The 22054-nt window shown below is 46.8% G+C and overlaps 1 protein-coding gene across 1 annotated transcript in view; it reads left to right on the forward strand.

The window, feature by feature from the left end:
• Positions 1-22054, forward strand: part of igf2r (insulin-like growth factor 2 receptor) — a 37090-nt gene that overhangs the window by 11468 nt on the left and 3568 nt on the right. The window contains exons 13-46 of the mRNA XM_036549309.1: positions 46-189; positions 317-454; positions 1135-1282; positions 1678-1852; positions 2118-2233; positions 2339-2504; positions 2805-2981; positions 3254-3355; positions 3472-3573; positions 3926-4100; positions 4656-4829; positions 5222-5365; positions 5781-5956; positions 6249-6336; positions 6558-6767; positions 7193-7323; positions 8164-8267; positions 8354-8484; positions 9295-9491; positions 9903-10029; positions 10145-10276; positions 11293-11555; positions 13635-13844; positions 14185-14334; positions 15029-15190; positions 15762-15960; positions 16259-16411; positions 16785-17025; positions 17215-17351; positions 17466-17586; positions 19095-19241; positions 19692-19876; positions 20234-20420; positions 21599-21751. Coding sequence (XP_036405202.1) covers positions 46-189; positions 317-454; positions 1135-1282; positions 1678-1852; positions 2118-2233; positions 2339-2504; positions 2805-2981; positions 3254-3355; positions 3472-3573; positions 3926-4100; positions 4656-4829; positions 5222-5365; positions 5781-5956; positions 6249-6336; positions 6558-6767; positions 7193-7323; positions 8164-8267; positions 8354-8484; positions 9295-9491; positions 9903-10029; positions 10145-10276; positions 11293-11555; positions 13635-13844; positions 14185-14334; positions 15029-15190; positions 15762-15960; positions 16259-16411; positions 16785-17025; positions 17215-17351; positions 17466-17586; positions 19095-19241; positions 19692-19876; positions 20234-20420; positions 21599-21751 — 5365 coding nt within the window. The remainder of the gene's footprint in view (positions 1-45; positions 190-316; positions 455-1134; positions 1283-1677; positions 1853-2117; positions 2234-2338; positions 2505-2804; positions 2982-3253; positions 3356-3471; positions 3574-3925; positions 4101-4655; positions 4830-5221; positions 5366-5780; positions 5957-6248; positions 6337-6557; positions 6768-7192; positions 7324-8163; positions 8268-8353; positions 8485-9294; positions 9492-9902; positions 10030-10144; positions 10277-11292; positions 11556-13634; positions 13845-14184; positions 14335-15028; positions 15191-15761; positions 15961-16258; positions 16412-16784; positions 17026-17214; positions 17352-17465; positions 17587-19094; positions 19242-19691; positions 19877-20233; positions 20421-21598; positions 21752-22054) is intronic.

Genomic DNA, 22054 nt, shown 5'->3' on the forward strand with positions numbered 1-22054 from the left:
CTATTTGTCTGTCTATTGACACTTTGTGGTGCTTCATTTTTGCAGGAAAAGACGAAACCATCAGTTTGGGGAAATTCCTCTCCCCTCCCAAGATGGATGACAACAACATCCGTCTGACCTACACCGAAGGAGGACAGTGCAGGAGCAACAACAAAATCAAGACCATCATCACCTTGATCTGCAAACCAGGTGAGCCAGGCGCTTTACCAGGTGCTAGCAGAATGGTGACCAAACACAGTTATGGAGGTCGACTCTGTGTCTACCAGCCATAAATCTGCTACTCCTGAGTTGCATGCCTACCCTCACCTGTGCCCAGGTGACCTGGAGAGTGCCCCCCTACTGAAGAGCGAGTCCAGTGATGGCTGCGTCTACGAGTTCGAGTGGTTCACCGCCGCCGCCTGCGTCCTGTCCAAGTCTGAGGGGGACGACTGTAAGGTGGCCGACCCCTTGGCAGGTGGGTCACGTGACCAGGCCCATTCCTCATTGCCTCAGCATGGGCCTTCTTCCCTGTATAGATTTGACTCGACCTCATTTTGGGGCAGCAATGTGGCATAGTGGTAAGGATCAGGGCTCATAACCAAAAGGTTGCTGGTTTAATCCCCCCCTGCTGTTGTACCCTTGGGCAACGTACTTAACCTACAGTTGCCTCAGTAAATGTTCAGCTGTATAAAGGGATAAGGTTGTAAGTCACTCTGGATAATAGCATCTGCTAAATGACAATAATGTGATGTAATCTTGCATAAGATCTCGTCCAGACTGACTTAAAATGCAAAGGTATATAAATGCATGTAATAAGGCCAAATGAATAGCCGTGCATCCAGAAACCAACAGACCACATCTGAATAACTCTCAGTACATCCCACAGTGATGTAATTACCAGTGACCTACTGAAATTACACACAGTAGTAAGCATGACAATAGCCAAAGTTTCAACAGCACCTGGTGACTGTATATACACCAGTGCAGTAATATCCTTAACGTGCCATACAAAAAGGTAAAAATTCAGTGCTACACTAATTGGATAGGGGAGCCAAGGTGTAGTCTGAAGAGGTGGATAGGGAACTGCTATTGGAGTGAGTGGCAGTGATCTGACAAGACCACTGATCTGAAGACCTCCTTTTTCTGATCTTGCAGGATTTTCCTTTGACCTGTCCCCCCTGCGGAAGGCTGAGGGCATGTACAACATTTCCAGCGGAGAGTACGCATACTTCGTGAATGTCTGCGGCAAAGTCAGCGCCGCCAAATGCCCCGACAAGGCCGGAGCCTGCCAGGTGGACAAAAGGTAAAACGGCCATCCTGCATGTAACCGGAGGTCACATCCCTGCTTCCACCCACAATGTAATATCTCCTGTAAAAAGTAGCATAGCACTCTTGCTTTATAATATTATGTATTTTCTTAACAGATTATCTTATCTGAGGTGAATCAGAACATTTGTTTTGTTTTTTGCTTTACATGTTTGAATTTATATAGCTGGACATTTACTCACACAGTTCAGGTTAAGTACGTTGCTTAAGGTTACAATCACAGTGCCTTGCTTGGGATTCGAACCCATAGCCCAGTGGTTACAGGCTCAGCTCCTTAACCACTACAGCACACCGTCACCCCTGTTATGAGTGAGCAGAAGCATAGCTGTGATCAGGGCTTGTTCTCAAGTGCGCCTTGCCGTTCGTCTACAGCGGCAACTCCTGGAGTCTGGGGGAGTTTAACTCCAAGCTGTCCTACTACGACGGGATGATCCAGCTCACCTACAGGAACGGGTCTCAGTACAACAACAAGCAGCACACCCAGCGCTCCACGCTCATCTCCTTCCTGTGCGACCGCGGGGCTGGAGTGGGCAAGCCCGAATACCAGGTAGGGGGAAGGGGGGGGGTTTCTCTCATAACGGTGAACCTGCTCTACTGCTGTACCTCTGAATGCGTTTATCACACGCTTTCATTCATATCATATGAGGTGCAATAATATCCTCCTTGATTATAAGGGCAAACGCAGTGAAACCTGGAGCACTGATGACAAAATGCAGCCGGGACATTTCTGAAAAAAGGCTACCATTTTGGCTGAAGTGTGAATGGGCTTTCTGGAGTCCGTTTCACGTCGGTATTCTTTTGGGGATTTACAGGTAGAAGACGATTATACCTACAACTTCAGGTGGTACACGTCGTACGCCTGTCCCGAGAGGCCGCAGGAGTGTGTGGTGACTGACCCCGTGACCCTGCAGCAGTACGACCTGTCCAGGTGAGCTTACCTGTGTGTCTGTGGCGTCATGTCTGTGGGGCGAGGCGTGCGCGCGTGCTCACACAGACACACACACACGGTTCTTCCTCCCGTCTACTCCTCCAGCTTGGCCAGGTCTGACAGGAATGGTGGGAAGAACTGGCTGGCCATGGACATGTCTGACACCAGCAACCTGAGGAAGTACTACATCAACGTCTGCCGCCCGCTTACGCCTGTGACGGGCTGCGACCGGCTCGCCTCCGTCTGCGAGATGAAATACGAGCCGGAGGAGGTCAGTGCTCAACTCCCCCACGCCAGATCTCTGTTTGAAGCACATTTGTACGTTTCTAAGTCAGCCCTGTTTAAACCCTGGATTTGCTTTTACGTTTGTGCTCAGTCTAATGAAGCACTTTCCCTATGAGATTTTCAGTGTATGTATGGCCAGCTGTGTGCCCTTTGAAACAGCAGCAGCACACGCAGACCTTTGAACCCATCTTAAGGTTAATATCTATGGCAGAGTGTGTTATTGCAAACTGTAAGCACTGTGATTGACATTGAGGCGTGTTTCTGCACTGCCTACGTGTCTTTTCAGGGTGGCGTATCTGAGAAGGTGTCGATCAGCAACATGGGTATGGCAAAGAAGGGTCCCATCATCGAAGAGAAAGGGCGCCTGCTTCTGGAGTACACAGACGGCTCTGCCTGCGTCTCAGAAGGAAGGACCACCACCTACACCACCCGCATTCACATGGTCTGCCAGCAGGGGGCAGTGGTGAGCACAAGGACTGTGGGACCACTGAGCATCAGCTCTCTGCCCCACTCTCTTTATAGCAGTTTCCTTTCTTTACAGCGCCAGAAGTAATCTTTTTATTTTTGAGCACAGGTTTTCCTTACGTGACTTGCTTTGATAGTAAAGTGATTTTGCCTGTAATACTTATTAGGTTTTCGAAAGTTCTGTTTTGGATGTAATCTTGGCTGTGGTTCTGTGAGGTATCGTACTGTTTTGCATCGGTGTTGAATTCCAGCTTCTCTTCCATCCTTTAGTCCTCCGGACCTCGTTTCATCATGAATCAGAACTGTACTGCTACCTTCCTCTGGCACACTAGGGCAGCATGTCCCATATCCAGTACCGAGGTCACAAACCAGGTGAGCAGCCTCTCGCAGAACCACCAGAAAACGGGTGAACGGCAGGGCCAGAGGGCACCGTGCGATATACTTAAGTGCTTTTGCTGGCAAACGAGATGTGTTCTGAATTTCTACAGACTTGCACTGTGAAGGACCCCAGCACGGGTTTTGAATTCAACCTGCTCCCCTTGTCCAACGAAACTGGCTACACGGCCACTGGGAATGGCAAGACTTTCTTGGTGAGCCATTGAAGAACGCTGTCAGTCCTGGCGCATTCGCAGCTGGTCCATGTCACTGGTCATGTATTATTTTTACTTGTTAGTGAAAGAATATGACAGATGGTGTATATAGTTGAGCATTTCCATGGTTGACCTAACTCAAGTCCACACAGATATTCCCAGATGAAATTAGCACTGATTTGTGTAATTTACACAAGTTTGTGAAAACCGTAGATTTTTTTGTGCCAGCTTCAGGCAAGTGAGAAAAAAGAGGATGAACATTGTGTGGCCTGTAAGTTTAAGAGTTTGTGGAGGAGGGCTACCCATGCCCTTGCTGTCAAAGACGTTGAACTCCGGTGCTCGTCGTCCCCAGGTGAACCTGTGCGGCCCGGTGACGAAGTGTGGGACAGACGAGGGCAAACCGGTGGCCGGGTGCGAGCTGGAGAACGGGCAGCCTTTGGGGCGTGTGGGGGTGGAACGTTCTCTTCAGCTCTCCACAGACGGCGTGCTGACCCTCACATACAAGGGGGACCTGAACAAACCCACAGGTAGACTCAACGCTCTAACCACGGTCATTACGTTTGCCTTTTCAACATTTGGGAGACACCTCTTATACTAAGCGAGTTTCAAAGCTAAGGTACAGGAGTGGGTATTGATAAGGCCACACAAACAGCAGTATGCTCAGAAAGTGGAAAGGCTCTTTGTCACACTGTGCTGTAGTACCTGGTGCCATGCTGAATACAAAAGAAGTGCTGCAGTAACTAAAAAAAATCAACAGCTTGTGTCAAAGTGCAAGAATACCCTACCACAAGAGGAAAAGTGAAGTGTTACAATTATGTAATTTGGAGGGGCAGGTCCTCAGTCTCAGGCAGAAGATGAGCAGCTACTCTGCTGTCCGCACCACTGTGGGAAGTATATTCCAAAACGCTGGGGCCAGAGCATATAGCAGGTGTCACCGCAGTTTAGGGGTGAGTTTGAAAGGCGAGAGATGGTGCTGTGGGGGGGGGGATTGCCGTCCAGCACTGGAATACTTCATGCGTGCCCGTGTGATGTGACGTGCAACGGCAGTGCGCTAAACAGCTTCAACCTCGCGTCCACCCCAGGCACCAGGGACACTTTCACCATCAGCTTTGTGTGCGACCAGAACGAGAGCCCGGGGACGCTGCACGTGCTGAGGGAGGAGATGAGCTCGGCCGCTCGGGTCACCCACGACGTGTTCTTCGAATTCAGGACCGCCCTGGCCTGCATGCCGGCACCTGTGGAGTGCCAGCTCACTGGTGAGAGCCAGGAGAACCAGGAAGTGTCGTTCTCGACTGCATAACAATCAATTCTTCTTAATATGTAGAGCTACTGCCTGTAAGAGTGGGTGACAGAGAGCATTACAGAAGACTCTTGCCATTTGAGAGCTTGTAATGAAGTCTTAAGGGGATTTGCTCCTGAAACAAAACAACAGATTTGTTATCATAACAGTAATGCAATAAACAAATGATTGGCGTGCATAATAATGTAATGATGCCATAAATTAGTGTAATATGTAACATACATTGTAAGAGAGTGGGAGTGGCCTAGGACGGCCAAGGGTGAATACTTTTATAGTGATGGAGTACAGTACAGTAGTGCAGTTATACTGAAACAACGAATGTGTAAATGAAACATCATCTCCTTACAGATTCACATGGCAATGAGTATGACCTCAGTGACCTCAGCAGAGACGACAGTCCTTGGGTGGCCATTGACACCTCTGATCAGGCAAAGACAAGGAGCTTCTACATCAACGTGTGCAAACCACTGCCCCGTGTCATGGGCTGCCCTGGTGAGTCTCTTACATTTAACAATTTTTCATTCAGCAGATGCTCTCATACAGGGCTACTTACAGAGGTGCAGAAATGCTTATAATAATGCCACATGAACAACAGTACATACAGAAAACCTCAGGTCACAGCTGATCATGAGCCAATGCATCACACAGTGCTATAATAGCCAGTGCCACATACAGACTTTATTTCAATGGTAGTCAACAGCTGAACAACTTCTGACAGTGTCAGTGGCATATTATCACGTCAGAACTGCTATATAAAAAGGGAAAGATTTACAACATAGTCAGAGGAGCCAAGATGCAGTCTTAACAAGTGTATCCTCATCTGCGTCAGAAGATGACCAGTGACTGTGGCCCCTGGCCCATGACTGGTGTTGTGTATCGGCTGGATAACATACCTCACTGTTTGCAGGAGGTGCACTGGGCAGCTGTGTCAAGACTGGCAACAAGGGTGTGAACCTGGGCTACGTGCAGTCCAGCCCCCAGGCGGCCGCGGACGGCTCCATAAGCATCGTCTACCTCAACGGGGACAAGTGCGGGGACGACCGCTACTCCACGCGCATCATCTTCCAGTGTGACGACAGCCCTGTGAGTGCGCTGCACCAGCCCTGCGAGCATAGTGTGACACCCTGTTAGTACAGTGTAATGGTTCTTAGAGTATATTAGAATATAATACTCGGTGTGTATTGCATAAAAAATAGTTTTTTTTTCTTCTTATAACCATCTTTTTTACGTAGCCAAAAATGAAAATACATCTTGTTGCAGTTGGTCAGTCTAGAGCTGCTGCTCAGACATGTTTTACAACAGCTCTCTGTGAAAACCCAGAGCATTGGGGAATTGGTTCTGAGTTATAAACTGTTTCTCCCTGTCTCCCCTCCAGGGGTCGCCGGTGTTCGAGAGTCTGAACAACTGTGAATACGTGTTCATCTGGAGAACCTCAGAGGCCTGTCCGGTCCGCAGAGTCCAGGGTATGAGAGGAATCTGTTGGGGGGTTGTGACCCAATGGATTGCCAAAGTGGGGGCATGTGATTTAGAGAGGGGAAGAGAATATTCAGTGTCATAAACTGGGTACAACCCCATGATCTCCACACTGTGTGGCTCTCTCTGCCCACTCTTTCATCTGGCCAGACCCTGCCTGTTACTGGGGTAAAGTTCCAGCTCATGTTCCTGTTGACACTTTTGGCCGCAGGTGAAAACTGTAAAGTACGGGACCCGAGAAGCAGCTACATTTTCGACTTGACGCCCCTCTCTGGGAAGGACTACGAGGTGAAAGACAGACAGTACGACTACCACTTCGCTGTGTGCGGGCCGCTCAAACAGAGGGTCTGCGCACACAAGGACGCGGGAAGCGACCCCGTGTCTTCCTGCCAGGTGGAAGACAAAGTCCACAGGATCGCAGGTGCGCAATTCCTTCGCACAAAGGCACTGCTGAAATGCACCAGTAGCCCCTGGGAGAGGGACCATACTGTCGGTCTCTCATGACCGGAAGCGGCTGACAAAATTAAACAAGTGCAAAGAAACGGACGTGCATTCCAACAATGATGGAAATAAATCCAAGTCTACATAAGCTTGTGTTTTTTGTTTTCAGTCTAGGAAGTCAAATAACACAAACACGTTTGCAGAACCTTTCCTTTGGACCTGTGGCTAGATCAGTTTTGGACGTGTGCAATCCGATAAGCATTAAATAATCCACTGAGCGCTCTGTTCTGAGGATGTTTGGCATAATGCAACCTCATGCAGAAGTACTGGGTGGTAGTCTGTGATATCTGCACTTGTTCCATGGGTACTTCATCAGGGTGCTTCCCTCTCTTCTGTGTCTTTTAGGACTCGCCACTCAGAATCTGACCTTCGATGACGGGCTGATAATGATCAATTACACTCACGGAGAACGCTGCCACAAGGTTTATGAGCGATCCACTGCCATCCTGTTCAGCTGTGACCACAGCAAGAGCATGGTGAGTCAGTATGGTGGGAGCTAGGGGGAAGATCAGAAGCTACATGAAAAAGAAGCAGAGTCATGGGCTTTGGAGGAGCAGTATTATTACTGTCCATGTCCCGATCTCTCCTGCATTGGAAACCTTACAAGGTCATGCTGGTCAAAAAAGTCATGTACCCAGCAAACCCTTAACAAAGCTCCTTCAAGACCTTTAGAGAGGTTTAAATAAAGTGGATTTTTGTGTAATGGTGAATTTTGTATGGCACATATGTAACAGATTTTTTTGTACTTTGTGGTGGTGTCTTGGTTTGTGAAAAAACAGGTCTATTACTTGTCACATTAAAGGTTTTCTGTATTTCTCATATCCATTCAGGTTATTAATATAATTAAACATAAACATAAACAATTTGTTATATTTAGAAAGGATAAAAACAAACAGGCACAAGTTAAGAAGTATAAAAAATGTTAAAAGAAAGATTACAAATGGTTTAAAACAGAGTACAAACTTTCCGCTCAAGCTTTCCTGTTCTTCCTGTTCTGCACTTCCTCGTTCTCACAATCCTCTTCATTTAAACCACCTGGTTTTAAGTAGGAGGTGTGCCCAGTCAGTCAATTAACCGGTTGACCAAGGCCTGAGCAGACTCCCATTGTCATGCAAATGAACGCTGTAAAAGGCAAAACTGATGTGATGATGCAGTCTTTTGTCATGTTCATTGAAACTAAATTGTGTAATATGTGTAAACCATATTACATGGTCAACCAAGTGTTTTCCCTCTATAAACTTTCTGACTGGCTGGAGTTTTGCACCTCTTTCCCCAATGAATTTGAACTGTGTTTATGTGCTCCTCCCCACCACCAGGGGGCACCAGAGTTCATCAGAGAGACACCTGACTGCACCTACCTGTTTGAATGGCACACGTCGCTGGCCTGTCTCCCCTTCAAAACAACAAGCTGCTCTTTCAAGTAAGAGAATTGTCAGCGTGTTGTGGTGGGCCTCTGATTTCATGTTCATGAGCACTCGGTTAACAGGGCCACATTCTGTCCCGCAGTGACGACCAAGGCAATTCCTATGATCTCTCGTCCCTGTCGCTGCCGCGAAGCAACTGGGAGGTGGAGACCAAAACGGGGAGCAAGGACCGTTACTACATCAATGTGTGCAAATCTCTGGTACCCCAGAGCGGTGAGTGTGCAGTCTCCGATCCTTTCTTTCCAGAATGCATTCAATAAACAGTGGATTTTGAGGATGGCATAAAAAAAAATCAGAAGTGTGGCTGTAATTATGGGCACAAATGCCCGAGTTTGCACATGCATAAACACGTGCATGAAATTGCCATAATCAATGCTTTCCATCTTTCACAAGCCTCTTATGTGCAGTGAGATTTAGCTTCCAGTTCCAACTTCGTCCATAAATGTAATAGCTTATATTGTTGTTGATCAGTGTCTTGTTAAGAGCCCATTTAAATTTCATTACATTATTGTCATTTAGCAGATGCTCTTATGCAGAAATCTTACACAGGTTACAGTTTTCACGTTATCCATTTATACAGCTGGATAATTGTGGGTTAAGTATCTTGGGCCCCTGTGGGGAATAGAACCAGCAACCTTTCAGTTGCGGGCCCTGTTCCTTACAATTATGCTACACTGCTTCCCATTAAGAGGTTTCTTTATGTAGGTGATTTGTTATGAGGTCACGGTGTTGTGATGAGAGCAGAGGCTCCATGGGGCGGCAGTGTAGCATAGTGGTAAGGTGCAGGGCTTGTAACCAAAAGGTTGCCAGTTTGTTTCCCTGCTGGGGAACTGCTGCTGTACCCTCGGAGAAGGTATCTTAACCCAGAATTGCCTCAGTAAATATCCAGCAGTATAAATGGATAACGTGTAAAAATTGTGAACTATGTAACTCGCTCTGGCTAAGAGCGTCTGCTAAGTGACAACAATGACAACAAAATGACAACAATGTCCATGTGGGAACCATCGTGCCGGTGTGCTCCAGGTGCCTGGAGCTGCCCGTCCAGCGCGGCGTCCTGCCTGAAGAGCAAAGACCGATATGTGAGTCTTGGGGAGGCGGAGTCGGGGCCTCGGTGGGAGAAGAACGTCCTGGTCCTCAGGTACACCAACGGGGAGAACTGTACGGACGGCGTGCGCAAGCGGACCACCATCATACGCTTCAAATGCGACAAGAACAAAGTGGTGCGTGTTCCTGCCCCCCAACACTGTCCCCATCTAAGGCCAAAGGGGTTCATAATTTAGCTGAAAGATGCTCTCTGTGGAAAGTAAATAGTGCTGTTGAGTATGTCTTGTCATCAGTAATTAGTATTTTGGATGCCATTGCTCTGGAAGGAACATGCATCCATGATGGCGCATATTCTTAGTAAGTCGTGCTTTAGACAGCACATGATCGGGAATGGATGTTGCTTTTTGTGGGCGTTCTCTTCAAAGTATATGCCACTACTGATGCTGTTGTATGAAGACCAATGCAATGCCATACCCCTCTGGCATTTGCTATGCGCCGTGCCTCAGTCGTGTTGGTGAGGACATGCACATGCTAGGAGCAGGGGCGCGTAGCTTCCCGTTTCCTCTGCTCACTCCCTTGTGTCTCAGGACTCCATGCCCACCCTGATCACGGCCATCGAGGAGTGCGTGTACACCTTCATGTGGTTCACCGCGGCCGCCTGCCCGCTCCAGTCCAGCGAGCACGGGGACTGCAGGGTGACCAACCCCGTCACAGGTGAGGCGCTCGCGCGCGCGGCGGTGGCGGCGGCGTCACCTGACACCTTTCGTGGCTGCGTGAGGTCCCTTCCTCGAGTGACACGTGCCCTCTGCGTCTTCCCCCGCTCTCGCAGGACACCAGTTTGACCTCAGTGGCCTGAGGCGGCCCGAAGGCTACACGGTGTACGACCACGCCGACAGGAGGAAGATGTTCCGGCTGAACGTGTGCGGCGAAGCGGCAAACATGGGGTGTGAAGAGGGGACCGGTGAGGACCTGCCGGGGGCTGGTCTGCTTTGGCTCTGACAGAGTTTCCATATTTTTTTTCCCATCATGAGTTGTGACCTCTGCCAGCTGTTGTGCAGTAATGATCTGCTCAGTGAAGCTGAGAGGAGACTCTTCAGCTTAAACATTAAACTCATTATGACATGGATAGGAACCTGTTGAAATGATCTACTGAGTTCATGGGTTTTTGTCCTTAACTAATTATGTAAGGCCGTTGGACATATTATGTAAAGCTATTCTGCATTTGAACAGTATGACCTGGCAGTTGTTACATGCAAGTTATATCCTGCCTGGAGACAAGGAGCTGAACTTTGGGGTTAGGGTTTGGGGTTAGGGTAAAGTTGTATATGAGTGAAACAAAAGTAATCAGCTTTGTGAATCAAAGAAACTAATCAGCCAATGCTTTGTTGCCATTAGTTCCTTTTAGTTAACGGGGTTTATGATGTGTGTCTTGTGTTAAGGAGGAGTTGCAGACTGGCTTTCTGCAGTGCAACGTTATTCCATTTACATTTACATTTATTCATTTAGCAGATGCTTTTATCCAGAGTGACATACAAAAGTGCATATAGTGGGCAAACAACAGGCGCAAGGGCAAGATGTGTACAGGTCATACAGTGCAGGTAGTGCTGAAGCTGAGCACAAGGTCGGTGTAGCGAGACAGAACTAATCATCTAAGGTTACGTATACCAAATACAGTCACTGGGACAATAAAGTGCTGCTATACTACCTAGGCCAAAAACGTGCTACAAATACAATGTAAGGGATAGTGCTACAAGTACGAGCCAGGAATCTTAGATTTACAAGGTCAAATGGCAAGGGTGTCAGTCCAGGTAGAGTCTATTCCGCGTCCACCACACACACCTACATACTGTAAACCTTTTGTGCATACTCCTTACCATGACAGTCTGCCAAGCCTGTCACAGCCACAAAATCACAATGCGTTGGCCATTGGCAGTTCAGCCAGAGATTGTTAATGGTGCCCTATTTGCTCGTTCGTAGGTGTCTGCATCAAAGACAGCCAGACCGCGGTGAGTGGCGGGAAGTTCTCCCAGACCCTATCGTACCTGGACAAGGTGGTGCAGCTCACCTATGAGGGCGGGGCCGTGTGTGCCGCCAATACCGCCTACCATCACAAGAGCGTCTTCAGCTTCGTGTGCAAGTCTGAGGGCGTCGCCAGCGACGGGCCGGTGCTTGTGGACACGGACACGGAGAAGTGCGTCCACTTCTTCTCCTGGCACACGCCCTTAGTCTGTGAGGAGAAGGTGAGGCCTTGCGAAAGGAGGGGGGGATTTAGATAGGGAGGCATAGGCAAGACAGGAAATGCAGATTTTCCATATGCTTTGAAGCTTACATGTTAGGCTTGTGTAGCAGAGCTGAAATGAGTAGGCTGTGTGAGCCCTGCGTAAAGCCTGTAGGGTAGCAGGTAACAGGTAGCACAGCAGCTTCAGTGGTTATGTCGCTCCCTGAGACTTGGTTAGCTAGCGTTGTTGCCGATAGATAGGGGAAAATTGCCTTAAGCTCAACTGGTAACGACGCTGGCCGCAAGGGTTGAGCTGAGCAGCCAGAACCTTGGATCGAAACTCACTCACTCACTGACCCACGTAGCATCCAGTCAAATACACAACGCAGACTACACCCATTACACTTGCAGTGGGAAGGAGCAGGGCTTGCCTCCTGAAGGTTGCCAGTTCCATTCCCATGTTGGACACTGCTGCCATGCCCTTGAGCGGAATCCCAGATTACTTCATGAAGCACTCAGCTATAAAAATTAATGATATGTAACTGCCGACCAATGCAAACAAAGACAACATGTAATGCAGTGTACTTGGGATAGTATTTTTAATAATAATAAAAGCTACATTTATATAGCACCTTTTAAGGACCTCAAAAAGCTTTACAGTGAAGAGAGGGAAGGTGACCCATCAATGCGTAGCCCATACCTAGGTGATGCATGGGGGTTGGTCCTCATACAGGGAGAGAATTATTAGATGGGCAGGTTGACAGACCCTGATTGGGATTTTACTGGATGTGCTGATATGTATTCTAGAGATGTGGCCTCTCACTGTGGGAATCACCTGTTCTTTTCAGTGAAAGTCACCTCAGACCAGTCAGTGCTTAAGGCAGCTGGTTGTAATTTCATGGCAGTCATGAACACGACTCTGACATCAGGTATTTGTTACTGATTGCTGATGCTAACTGGCAATGTTTATATTCCGGTTAGCGGTTACGTAGGTACCAGTAATATGTGCTTTTATTGGTACTGTCTTGCGTTTTGTTGAAAAATTATGCAAAGTAGTTCTTTGTGGATTTTTGTTAATGCGTAATGTTTTATTTTCTTTCCGCTTCAGTACGCTTTTTATGATATACTCTGTGTGTGTGTGTGTGTGTGTGTGTGAGTGAGAGAGAGAGTGTGCATGTGCACACACACACACACACGCACACACATATATGTGTGCTATTATTTTATACAGTAATATATATCACACTACATAAACTATTAAAAACCATGGCTATATGATTAGCTCCCATGCAAGAATGCAGCAGTGTAGGGCCTGTCAAGTTTCTCAGGCAGGAGAAAAAAACAGCTGACAGCAATGGAACAGATTGGCTTTCTTCCGCTGGGTTTGGAGGTGGGGGTGTTGGTCAGGGTATCACACCACTCTCAGCACCCTGCAACTCGTGGAACAGTAGTGTGAAGAGTCGCGTTGTGGGTGTGTTCCGCAGGGTTACAGTCATTTTGCCCTGAGCTCCTATGCAAATGTTCAGAGGTCATTGTGGTGAGAAAAGCCTATTTTATGTACAGTTCAGTAAGTCAGGCAAAAATAAACAGTGAAGCAATGCTGTATCTGCAACTTGTGTTTTCCACATCTGAAGGCAGTTCTGCCCTGAAAGATCAGTCATGCACTACTGTGGTCCTTTCGTGACAGTGCTGCCCCTGTAATTACCTAGGAAATTGCCTGCACCTGGGGGGTCCTTAAAAGCAGGCCCTGTGACCGAAGATATTCTATATGTTATCCGGATAGTCAGCTCATTATGCTTCATATTAAATGTTCGGTCTCTGTTATTGATGAAGTTGTGTTGTTTTTATTTTTATTAATTTTTAAGCTTGTTGAACATGCTTCAACGGGTATGGTCTAAAATTAGACATCCATACCTAACATACAAATGCAGACTGTACCAACACTTCTTGTTACCCACGAAACCTTTGCCAACAAAAAAGCACAAGAAGAATGGAAGCAATGAGCAGCTGCACATCTTGTCATAATATAGAGTGTCTGTGCTAATGACTCGGCTTTTCTCTGAATTTTGTGTATGTGTGTGTGTGTGTTCTGTGATTACAGGTCAAATGCTCTGTCTGGAATGGGAGCTCCCTTATTGACCTCAACCCTCTCATCCACAAAACGGGATACTACATGGCAACCGACATGGACCTGGATGATAACTCCCCCGACTTCTACATCAACATCTGCCAGCCCCTGAACCCCATCCCGGGGGTGAACTGTCCCCCAGGGGTGGCCGTGTGCATGGACCCTGCCGATGGTCCTCCTGTAGTGAGTCTCGTGCAGAAAGAGCTACCCCTACTGCCTCCTTAATCTGTCTCCTAATCTCCCCCTTAATCTGTCTTTAAAAATGGAAATTATTAGAGATGGGGAGGAAAGCTGAATTTGCTTAGTCTGATTTTCATAAGCACCTGGTAGTCCTCAGCCATTGTTGCGCTGTAAAACCGGGGCTGGATAGCTTGTAGAACTAGAGTAACTTGTGCTTCAAAATCAGCACCAGGCTTTAGTCTGTGAAGCTGAACACCAGTGCCAGGGCCTCTTACAGGGCAGATGATTTTCGTCTCAACAAGGCTCCATCATGTTTGACCCCCCGCTTTCTGTCCCTCTACAGGACATTGGTCGAATTGCATCCCCACCACAGATCAACGAGGCCATAGGAGAGGTGTACATACCCTTTAGCAGCAATACCCCGTGCCCATCCAATAGATCTGTGAACTACACCTCCCTCATCGTGTTCAGCTGCCAGAGGGGCACAGAGCTGGTGAGTGCTCTCATCTGTCCTCTCCTCTCTGTGGAGGTTATGTGCATACCCACCAACCAGTGCAGTTTGCTATATTAAGTACGTACGAGTACGAGTCAGCCATATTTGCATTACATTACCTTACCTTACCTTAAATTCATTTAGCAGACACTCTTATCCAGAGTGACTTCCAGCACAAAAGAACATATTTTGGGAATATATTTTATTTTTTGTGGACATATTTTCATATTTACATGAAATAAAGGAAATCTGTGACTAGTACAGTATAGAAAACTTCAATGAGTAGAATGAAAGCAAATGGACAAGCTGTACAATAAAAATTAAGCTCGGTCATGGCAGATCAACCCATAAGAAGGTCATGAAGTCTTCTGCCACTATCTGCTACCATTCTTTCCTTTCCATTTAGACTTTTCTTCTGAGCAAGTGTTCACAAATGTAATTGCATACCAAAATGAACATGCCCTTTGTCCTAAGGCACTGCTGTTATTGCTGTATATGATGCTACTTGTTTGCTACATGCTACTGTTCTCATGGATTTACTTTATGGCTTTATGTTTATTGCTTGAAAATTTGTGCCAGAATATTCATTTGGTTCTTAGCTATGAGTAGTCCGGTATTGCGTAACAGCATACTAATACTCTTAGCTCATCACTTTAGAAAGATCCTGTGACTTCCTGATGTCATGTCTTCCCAGGGCACGCCCCAGATGATCAGGAAGTCAAACTGCCACTATGTGTTTGAGTGGCCCACCCCAGTGGTGTGCTCAGACTCAGTCACTACTAAGGGGTGCACCCTGAGCGACGAACAGCTGCAGTTCACCTTCAACCTGTCCTCGCTGACCGGGCGCACCTACCAGGTGGGCGGGAGCTTAACGCCTTTTCTCGCTTAACATTGTCTCTCACACTCTGTATCCACGTTCCTGATACTGCCCCACACTCTGTGTCCATGTTCCATGTTCTGTCCCACACTCTCTATCCACATTCCTGATACTGCCCCACACTCTGTATCCATGTTCCATGTTCTGTCCCACACTCTCTATCCACATTCCTGATACTGCCCCACACTCTGTATCCATGTTCCATGTTCTGTCCTTCACTCTATATCCACGTTCCTGATACTGCCCCACACTCTGTATCCATGTTCCATGTTCTGTTCCACACTCTATATTCATGTTCCACATACTGTTCCACACTCTGTATCCATGTTCCATCTTCTGTTCCACACTCTATATTCATGTTCCACATACTGTTCCACATGCTTAATCCTTCTTCCACAGTATTTATCACATTCCATATCAATGTTTTGCACAATTTCCTACTCTCTGTGTCCATGTTGCATATTTTTCACGTTTTACATGCAGGTAGATGAGCCCTTTGTTTGAAGAGATATTGTAAACAAAGCTTAGCTGCTGATGTGTGTCTTTGCAGGTGTCCTCCGCCTCTGGTACTTACAAAATCAACGTGTGCGGCACTCTCCCTGAGGCTGACTGCAAAGACAGCGCGGTGTGTCTGGCGTCGGGCGGCTTGAAAGCGTCGTTTGGGAACAGCAAGGCCATGACGATGGACTACAGGCACGAAGACGAGGCCGTGATAATGCAGTACGGCAGTGGCGACGCTTGTCCTCCAGGTCAGACGGTCACTAAATTGCTCCAATCATACGTATGACCTAGGGTAAATCCTGTGATTTTGTGCCATTCGGAATGTACACGATGTCAGCCGCAGCTGTTTTAAATGTAAACGACTTGTTCAGATTTTAATTTTTTGTTGGGTTTAATTTTTTGGACAAGTTCTAGTATTGAATCAATCAAATAATCAGGAAAAGGGATGGAAAGAGTCCCAGTTGTAGCGGTAGTAATAACGGTTGCTGTAGTAGTAGCAGTTCGAATGACTTACTTGCTCATCAGTATGCATTGTCTCCACTGCAGTGACGGTGAATGGAGAAGCCTGCATCTTTCCATTCAGATTCCAGGGCAAGTCGTACTCCTCCTGCACCACCGACGGCAGGACGGACGGCCAACTTTGGTGTGCCACGACTGGCGACTACGACAAGGACAAGCTATGGGGATTCTGTCAGAACGGTAAAGCCTTCTTTTTGCTGAGGACTAATTGGCAGAACAAGTAATGCAAGTAAAAAGTTCCACTTACATGATTTTTTTGGGGGAAAAATGTATATCACGTTCCAGCCAGTTTTAATCTATTCCAAGTGGTCATTTCATTTTGTGGTATGTTCTCTTAAGGATATGTTCCACTCAACATTGTCATTGTATGATTTTGCGAAGTTAATTTAAAAATTAACTAATCAAAAAAATTCAAAAAAATTCAGCCGATTTCTAAATGTTCAGAGCCTGCTTGATTGCGCTAGGGGTCGCTGTGAGGTTTTAAGCAGCGGTGTCCTGCACGTGTGTGTGTGTGTGTGTGTGTGTGTGTGTGCGTGCGTGTGTGTGCGTCCAGCCAAAGGACAAGGCGAGAGGAGGTCCTCCATCCTGTTCACCTGCGACCCCTCGGGAGCGCTGGGGACACCCCAGCTGCTGAGCGAGACGCAGGGCTGTGCCACCACCTTCCAGTGGGCCACCAGCGCCGTGTGCCCACCCAAAAAGATGGAGTGCAGGCTGGTGCACCAGCACAAGACATACGACCTGCGCACCCTCTCCTCGCTCACCGCCCCCTGGAGGTTCAGCCACAACGGCGACTCGTAAGTCAGCTCCTGGCTCCCTCTGCTGGTCATCCACAGCTTGCGTCAAACTAATGTGTTTTTTGTTAACGCAGAGCATTCATTGTCTTAAGTACCTGCAGACAGGGCAGGTATTTCAGTGTTGAGTGACACCATGTTATTGTGAACATAACGTGTCCATTACATACGTTCCTTTTTTGTATATTTCAGATATTACATGAATCTGTGCCAGGGCATCTATGGAGGCGCGACGGGTTGCCCCGAGGGGGCCACGGTGTGCCGTAAGAAACAGGACGGATCCACACAGAGCCTGGGCCGGGTTTACACCCAGATGATGGGCATCGGAGGTAACCACTGATCTGGATCGGACCTGTGGTAAACAGGATGCAGAGACAGACTCACCCCCACAGCCATGCCACTGTCCTCCACCTCACCGCACACGTGCCCTGTCTCTCCCACAGCGGATAAGGTGATTACGGTGAACTACACCAAGGGCGACACGGCCTGTGGCAATGGCCGCGCAGCCAAAACCATCATCCAGCTGACGTGCGGGCGCACAGTGGGCAGCCCTAAGCTTGTGCGGTGAGTAGACGTGGCTTTCTGCAGTGCACCATTACATTACATTACATTACATGCACTTAGCAGACGCTCTTATCCAGAGCGACTTCCAGCACAATAAAACATAACTGTATCCATTCAAATTAAATGAGCAATAGTGTCAGACCAGGCTAGCAACACTCACAGACCAGTGAGTGTGAAATTAACACCATTCAAGATCATTCTATAAATGACCCTATGGTTATAAGGATGCGGAAGGATGCAAACCCTGCAGGAGAAAGTCTAGTTAACATTAGTTGACTGAGTAGAATATCCTGCCATACGAATGGAAAACATGAAAACGGTTTAGTCATCCCATTCAAAGGCTTCTGATCTGCTGGGACAAAATGTGCTGAATTTCCAGGTAGGCCCGGGGGAGTTCCCAGTCTTGACTCGTGGTTCTCCATGTGTATCTGACAACATTCTGAGATCTACGCATTTGTATTGATTTTCGCAGCATGCTGCAGTAACAAGTTACTGAATGTTTAAGTTCACCCTTCAGTCTTCGCAAAAATAGATTAAACAGTCACTATTTGGTAGAATTTGTGTTTCAAGAGTTGCCCATTTTTCCCACTTAAACAGTGTCTAGAGAACAGAAAGCGCTCGGTCCTTTATGATGCATTTGATGCTTATTGGAATTCATCTGTCAAAAGTAGTTCATATGTCAAAAGTAAATCAAGTTACAAGTCCAAAGGAAAAGACCTGGATATCCTATGTTTATTCAAGAAAACATGTATTTTTAGTATTCAGACACAGCAAACAAGGCAAGGGTGTTCCAGTCCTTGAAAGTGTAGCTGAAAGTGTGACTGAAATGTCTTTGCCTTATTTCTTTACTTGGTCTGAAAAGAAGAAACAAAAGAATGTTTTTTCGAATACACATTGGATTTATGCTGTTTTTCTGGAGGAGTACAGGTCTTTCACTGTGGACTTCATGCATATTTAATTAAAACACTGAGTAACATTTGGCTAATTTTAGTTAAGTTCTGTACAGGTACTTTTACCTAGGTTTATTTAAATACTGCACAGTAGTATATCCACCTATATTAAACAAAAAGCCCAGGTGGAGATTTCCTTTGGACTTACAGTATACCTACTGCATACTGATGTAACTCAGTTTGCAATATAAGTCAATAGGTAACATGTTATTTTGTTGAATAATTCATTTACTTCCATCTCTGCATCCCAGGTAATGCTGCTGCTTCTGCACTCAGTAGAAGTTTTACTGGGTGTTTAAGATGCCATGTGTCATTAATGTTTTAACACATACCAGTGCTCTCTCAATGCATTCCACAGTATGGAAATGGTTTCCTTTCTTAGGATATTCCCACGAGGTTTACTGTGTATTTTTATGGTTGATTGGAATTGGGATAAGTGAAATGCATGTGCTATGTAAATATTCATTTGTGTGTGTGTGTGTGTGAGTGTGTCTGTGTGTGTGTGTGTGTGTGTGAGTGTGTGTGTGTGTGTGTGTGTGCACGCACGCGCTCTGACAGGGTCGATGAGGGCGCGTGTGAGTTCTGGGTGGCGTGGGAGACGCGGGTGGCCTGTGCAGTTGAGCAGCAGGAGGTGGAGATGATCAACGGCACCATCAGAGTTCCAGACACTGGGGCCAGCTTCAGTCTCGGTGCCCTTTACTACAGGTAAAGAGCATATCCTCCAACACCCCAAAACCCCTTGCCATGTTCCTTGCATGAGAAAAAAAAGATCATTATTCATTAAGGATATAACTACGTGTAAGGCTGATAAGATTAAAATATAGTGTTTTTAAAGCAGGAAATAATTCCCAGTCCAATGCACAAATGTTTCTATATTTTGTTTTTTGTTCAGATTTCATCAGGGCTATGAATAAATGGAGGCCATTGTGAAAATGTATGGATATATTATAAAGAGAGAGGGTGTAGGTACTCTTTGTCCTCTCAGGGCCCTGAATGGATGGTCTACAGCAAAATTTGCTTTTAATGCAAGACTACCCCTTCTTTTTTGGAAATGGGATCTCGGAAGTGTTGCATGCCAGTGCTTTGTGAAGAGAACCATATTAAATGACACTGGGTTGATTAGTGTGTTCTGAAGTGGAATTTTCCGCCCTGCAGGTTGCACCAGGCCTCCGGTGACATCCGCTCCAATGGCGACAGGTATATCTACGACATCCAGCTCTCCGGCATCACCAACAGCTCCTCTGCCTTCTGTCTCGGGGCCAACATCTGCCAGGTGAAGATCAACGGCAACCTCCAGAGGAAGATTGGCTCGTCCAGCAAAGCCAAGTACTTCATTAAAGGTAAGGCAAGAGCACATGCTAACCCTAACCCTAACCCTGATATGCTTGCCACAAACACGTTTTATGCAGAACCATCCAAGCTCATTTAAATCAAGATTTGAGAAACTGAAAGAAAAGGGCAGATTCAGAAAATGAGTTTAATGGTGAGAACAGGGCATTCAGCCCAGCTAGGCCTGTCATTCTGCCTATAGTCTATAGTGTATCTAGCACCTTGTCAAGGCAGATCTGGAAACCCTGTGAGTGGCTACCTCCGCGATGCCTACCAGTACACTATTAAATGCATTGATAACTTTGTGACCAAGGGTGTCTGCTTGTGCAGTGTCGAGATAAAACCATGCTCTGGCGCTTTGTCTTCAGATGGCAACCTGGACGTCCTCGTCCCCTCTGACTCCAAGTGTGGGCGGGACATGTCCAAGACAGTCTCCTCCACGATCCTGTTCCACTGCAGCCCGTCTGCCGGAGAAGGCATCCCAGAATTCCTCCTGGAGACGGACGGCTGTCAGTATCTCTTCATCTGGCACACATCCACTGTGTGCAAGCTTATGTGAGTAGCTGAGCTGTCAAACAAGGTTTCTACGCGTTCTCTTTTCTCCTTTCTTTCCTTTTCACCCATGATCCTCTGATACAGTGGAGACCACTGGGCATCCAGAGATTTCCAGAATTCCTTCCAGCTCGGGTAGTAATTGTAAGTGTATCTCGGGCAACAAATTAAAAAGAAGCTTCTTTGTTACAAAGTTATACTGATATAATTTGAACAGTATCTTCCCCAAGGGTAAAATGGCAGTGGTGCACCTGGAAATCTAACCAGTAACCTTTGAGTTACAAAACCACCTCCTTTCTTTAGCAGACGCTCGTATGCAGAGAACATTCATGTAGCCATTCAAGTTAAATGAGCAACAGAGTCAGGCCAGGCTAATAACACTCCGTGACCAGTGAGTTGGAGTACAACACCCTTTAACACCAATCAATCACTACACCACACTGATTTCAAGGTAACCTGCCCAGCAAGTAAGGTTTGAAAGTTTGCCTGCAATGATCTCTCACCTCTCCCTTTCATGATTTGTTAGGAATGGCACTGATAAAACAAGTATGTGCTTGTAAACCACATTGTCTCAGTATCAAAATGCAAATAATGAAGACAGTGGAAGCTTAAGAAATAAAAAAGTATGATACTTTTGTACCACGTAGCGCAGATGTTATTGAAAACCTTTTTTAAATCAAACAGAAAAGACAAAGACTTTGGTGCACTGAGCTAGTGACATTACCATTTGGAGCTAAGGCATTTAAGCCAAGAGAGCGCTTTCTCCAAGTGCAAATTGACTGCTAGCACACCTTAATATATGTGCATGTTCAATACACCTTTACTCAATAATTGTGTAGTTCATGTTTAAGACAGATCTGATGTTATTTATTTAGTAGTCATTATTTCTGATAATTACACCAATTTTCTGAAGCCCTGGAGCATTCAAGTGTCCCATTATAGGCCATGGTATGTGCATCTCTGGTAAGTAAATATATGATACAGGAATGATCCATTCCGTAACTGAGGTGCACCTGTACAGTATGAATCTTTTATGTTTATTCAGTTGATGGCTAATTGCGGAGATGTAGCAGCGACCTTTGGCAGGAAGATGTGAGGTCAGTCGGACTGGAACGGCGCTGTGTGCGGGTAAAGCTTAGTGCGATCGGGCGTCAATCTTCCTCTTTTTCCTCTGTGCGCAGCGCGATGGACACCAGCCGTCAGACTGACGAAGGAGGGGAGGAGCAGGTGGGTCTGTCGGGGCGGAGCCAGGCCGTGGGGGCGGTGCTGAGCGTGCTCCTGGTGGTGCTGACGGCCTGCTTGATCATCCTGCTGCTGCACAAGCGCGAGCGGAGGTGAGGCCGACGCACATGTTCACCACGCGTGTCCCACAGCGGCTACTGCATAAACACCAGGCTCTCCGCTTTTTTTTGGTTGCGTGACGGCAGGAGTGTATTTGGCAAGTGTTTTGTGTTTGTGTTTTGGCAATGAAACATGCACGGGCTTGCTTATCTTCCACACCAAAAATGGGCACAGTACCTGTGTTTTTCCACCCTGCCATGAACTAAGTAAAGCTGTCAGTAATGTACTTGCTGAAACTGTGTGTTGAAAGATATTTTCAGCTTGGAAAAAAAAAAAAACATTGTTCATGAAAAAAG

The sequence above is a fragment of the Megalops cyprinoides genome, chromosome 17, assembly GCF_013368585.1.
Source record: "Megalops cyprinoides isolate fMegCyp1 chromosome 17, fMegCyp1.pri, whole genome shotgun sequence".
NCBI lineage: Eukaryota > Metazoa > Chordata > Actinopteri > Elopiformes > Megalopidae > Megalops > Megalops cyprinoides.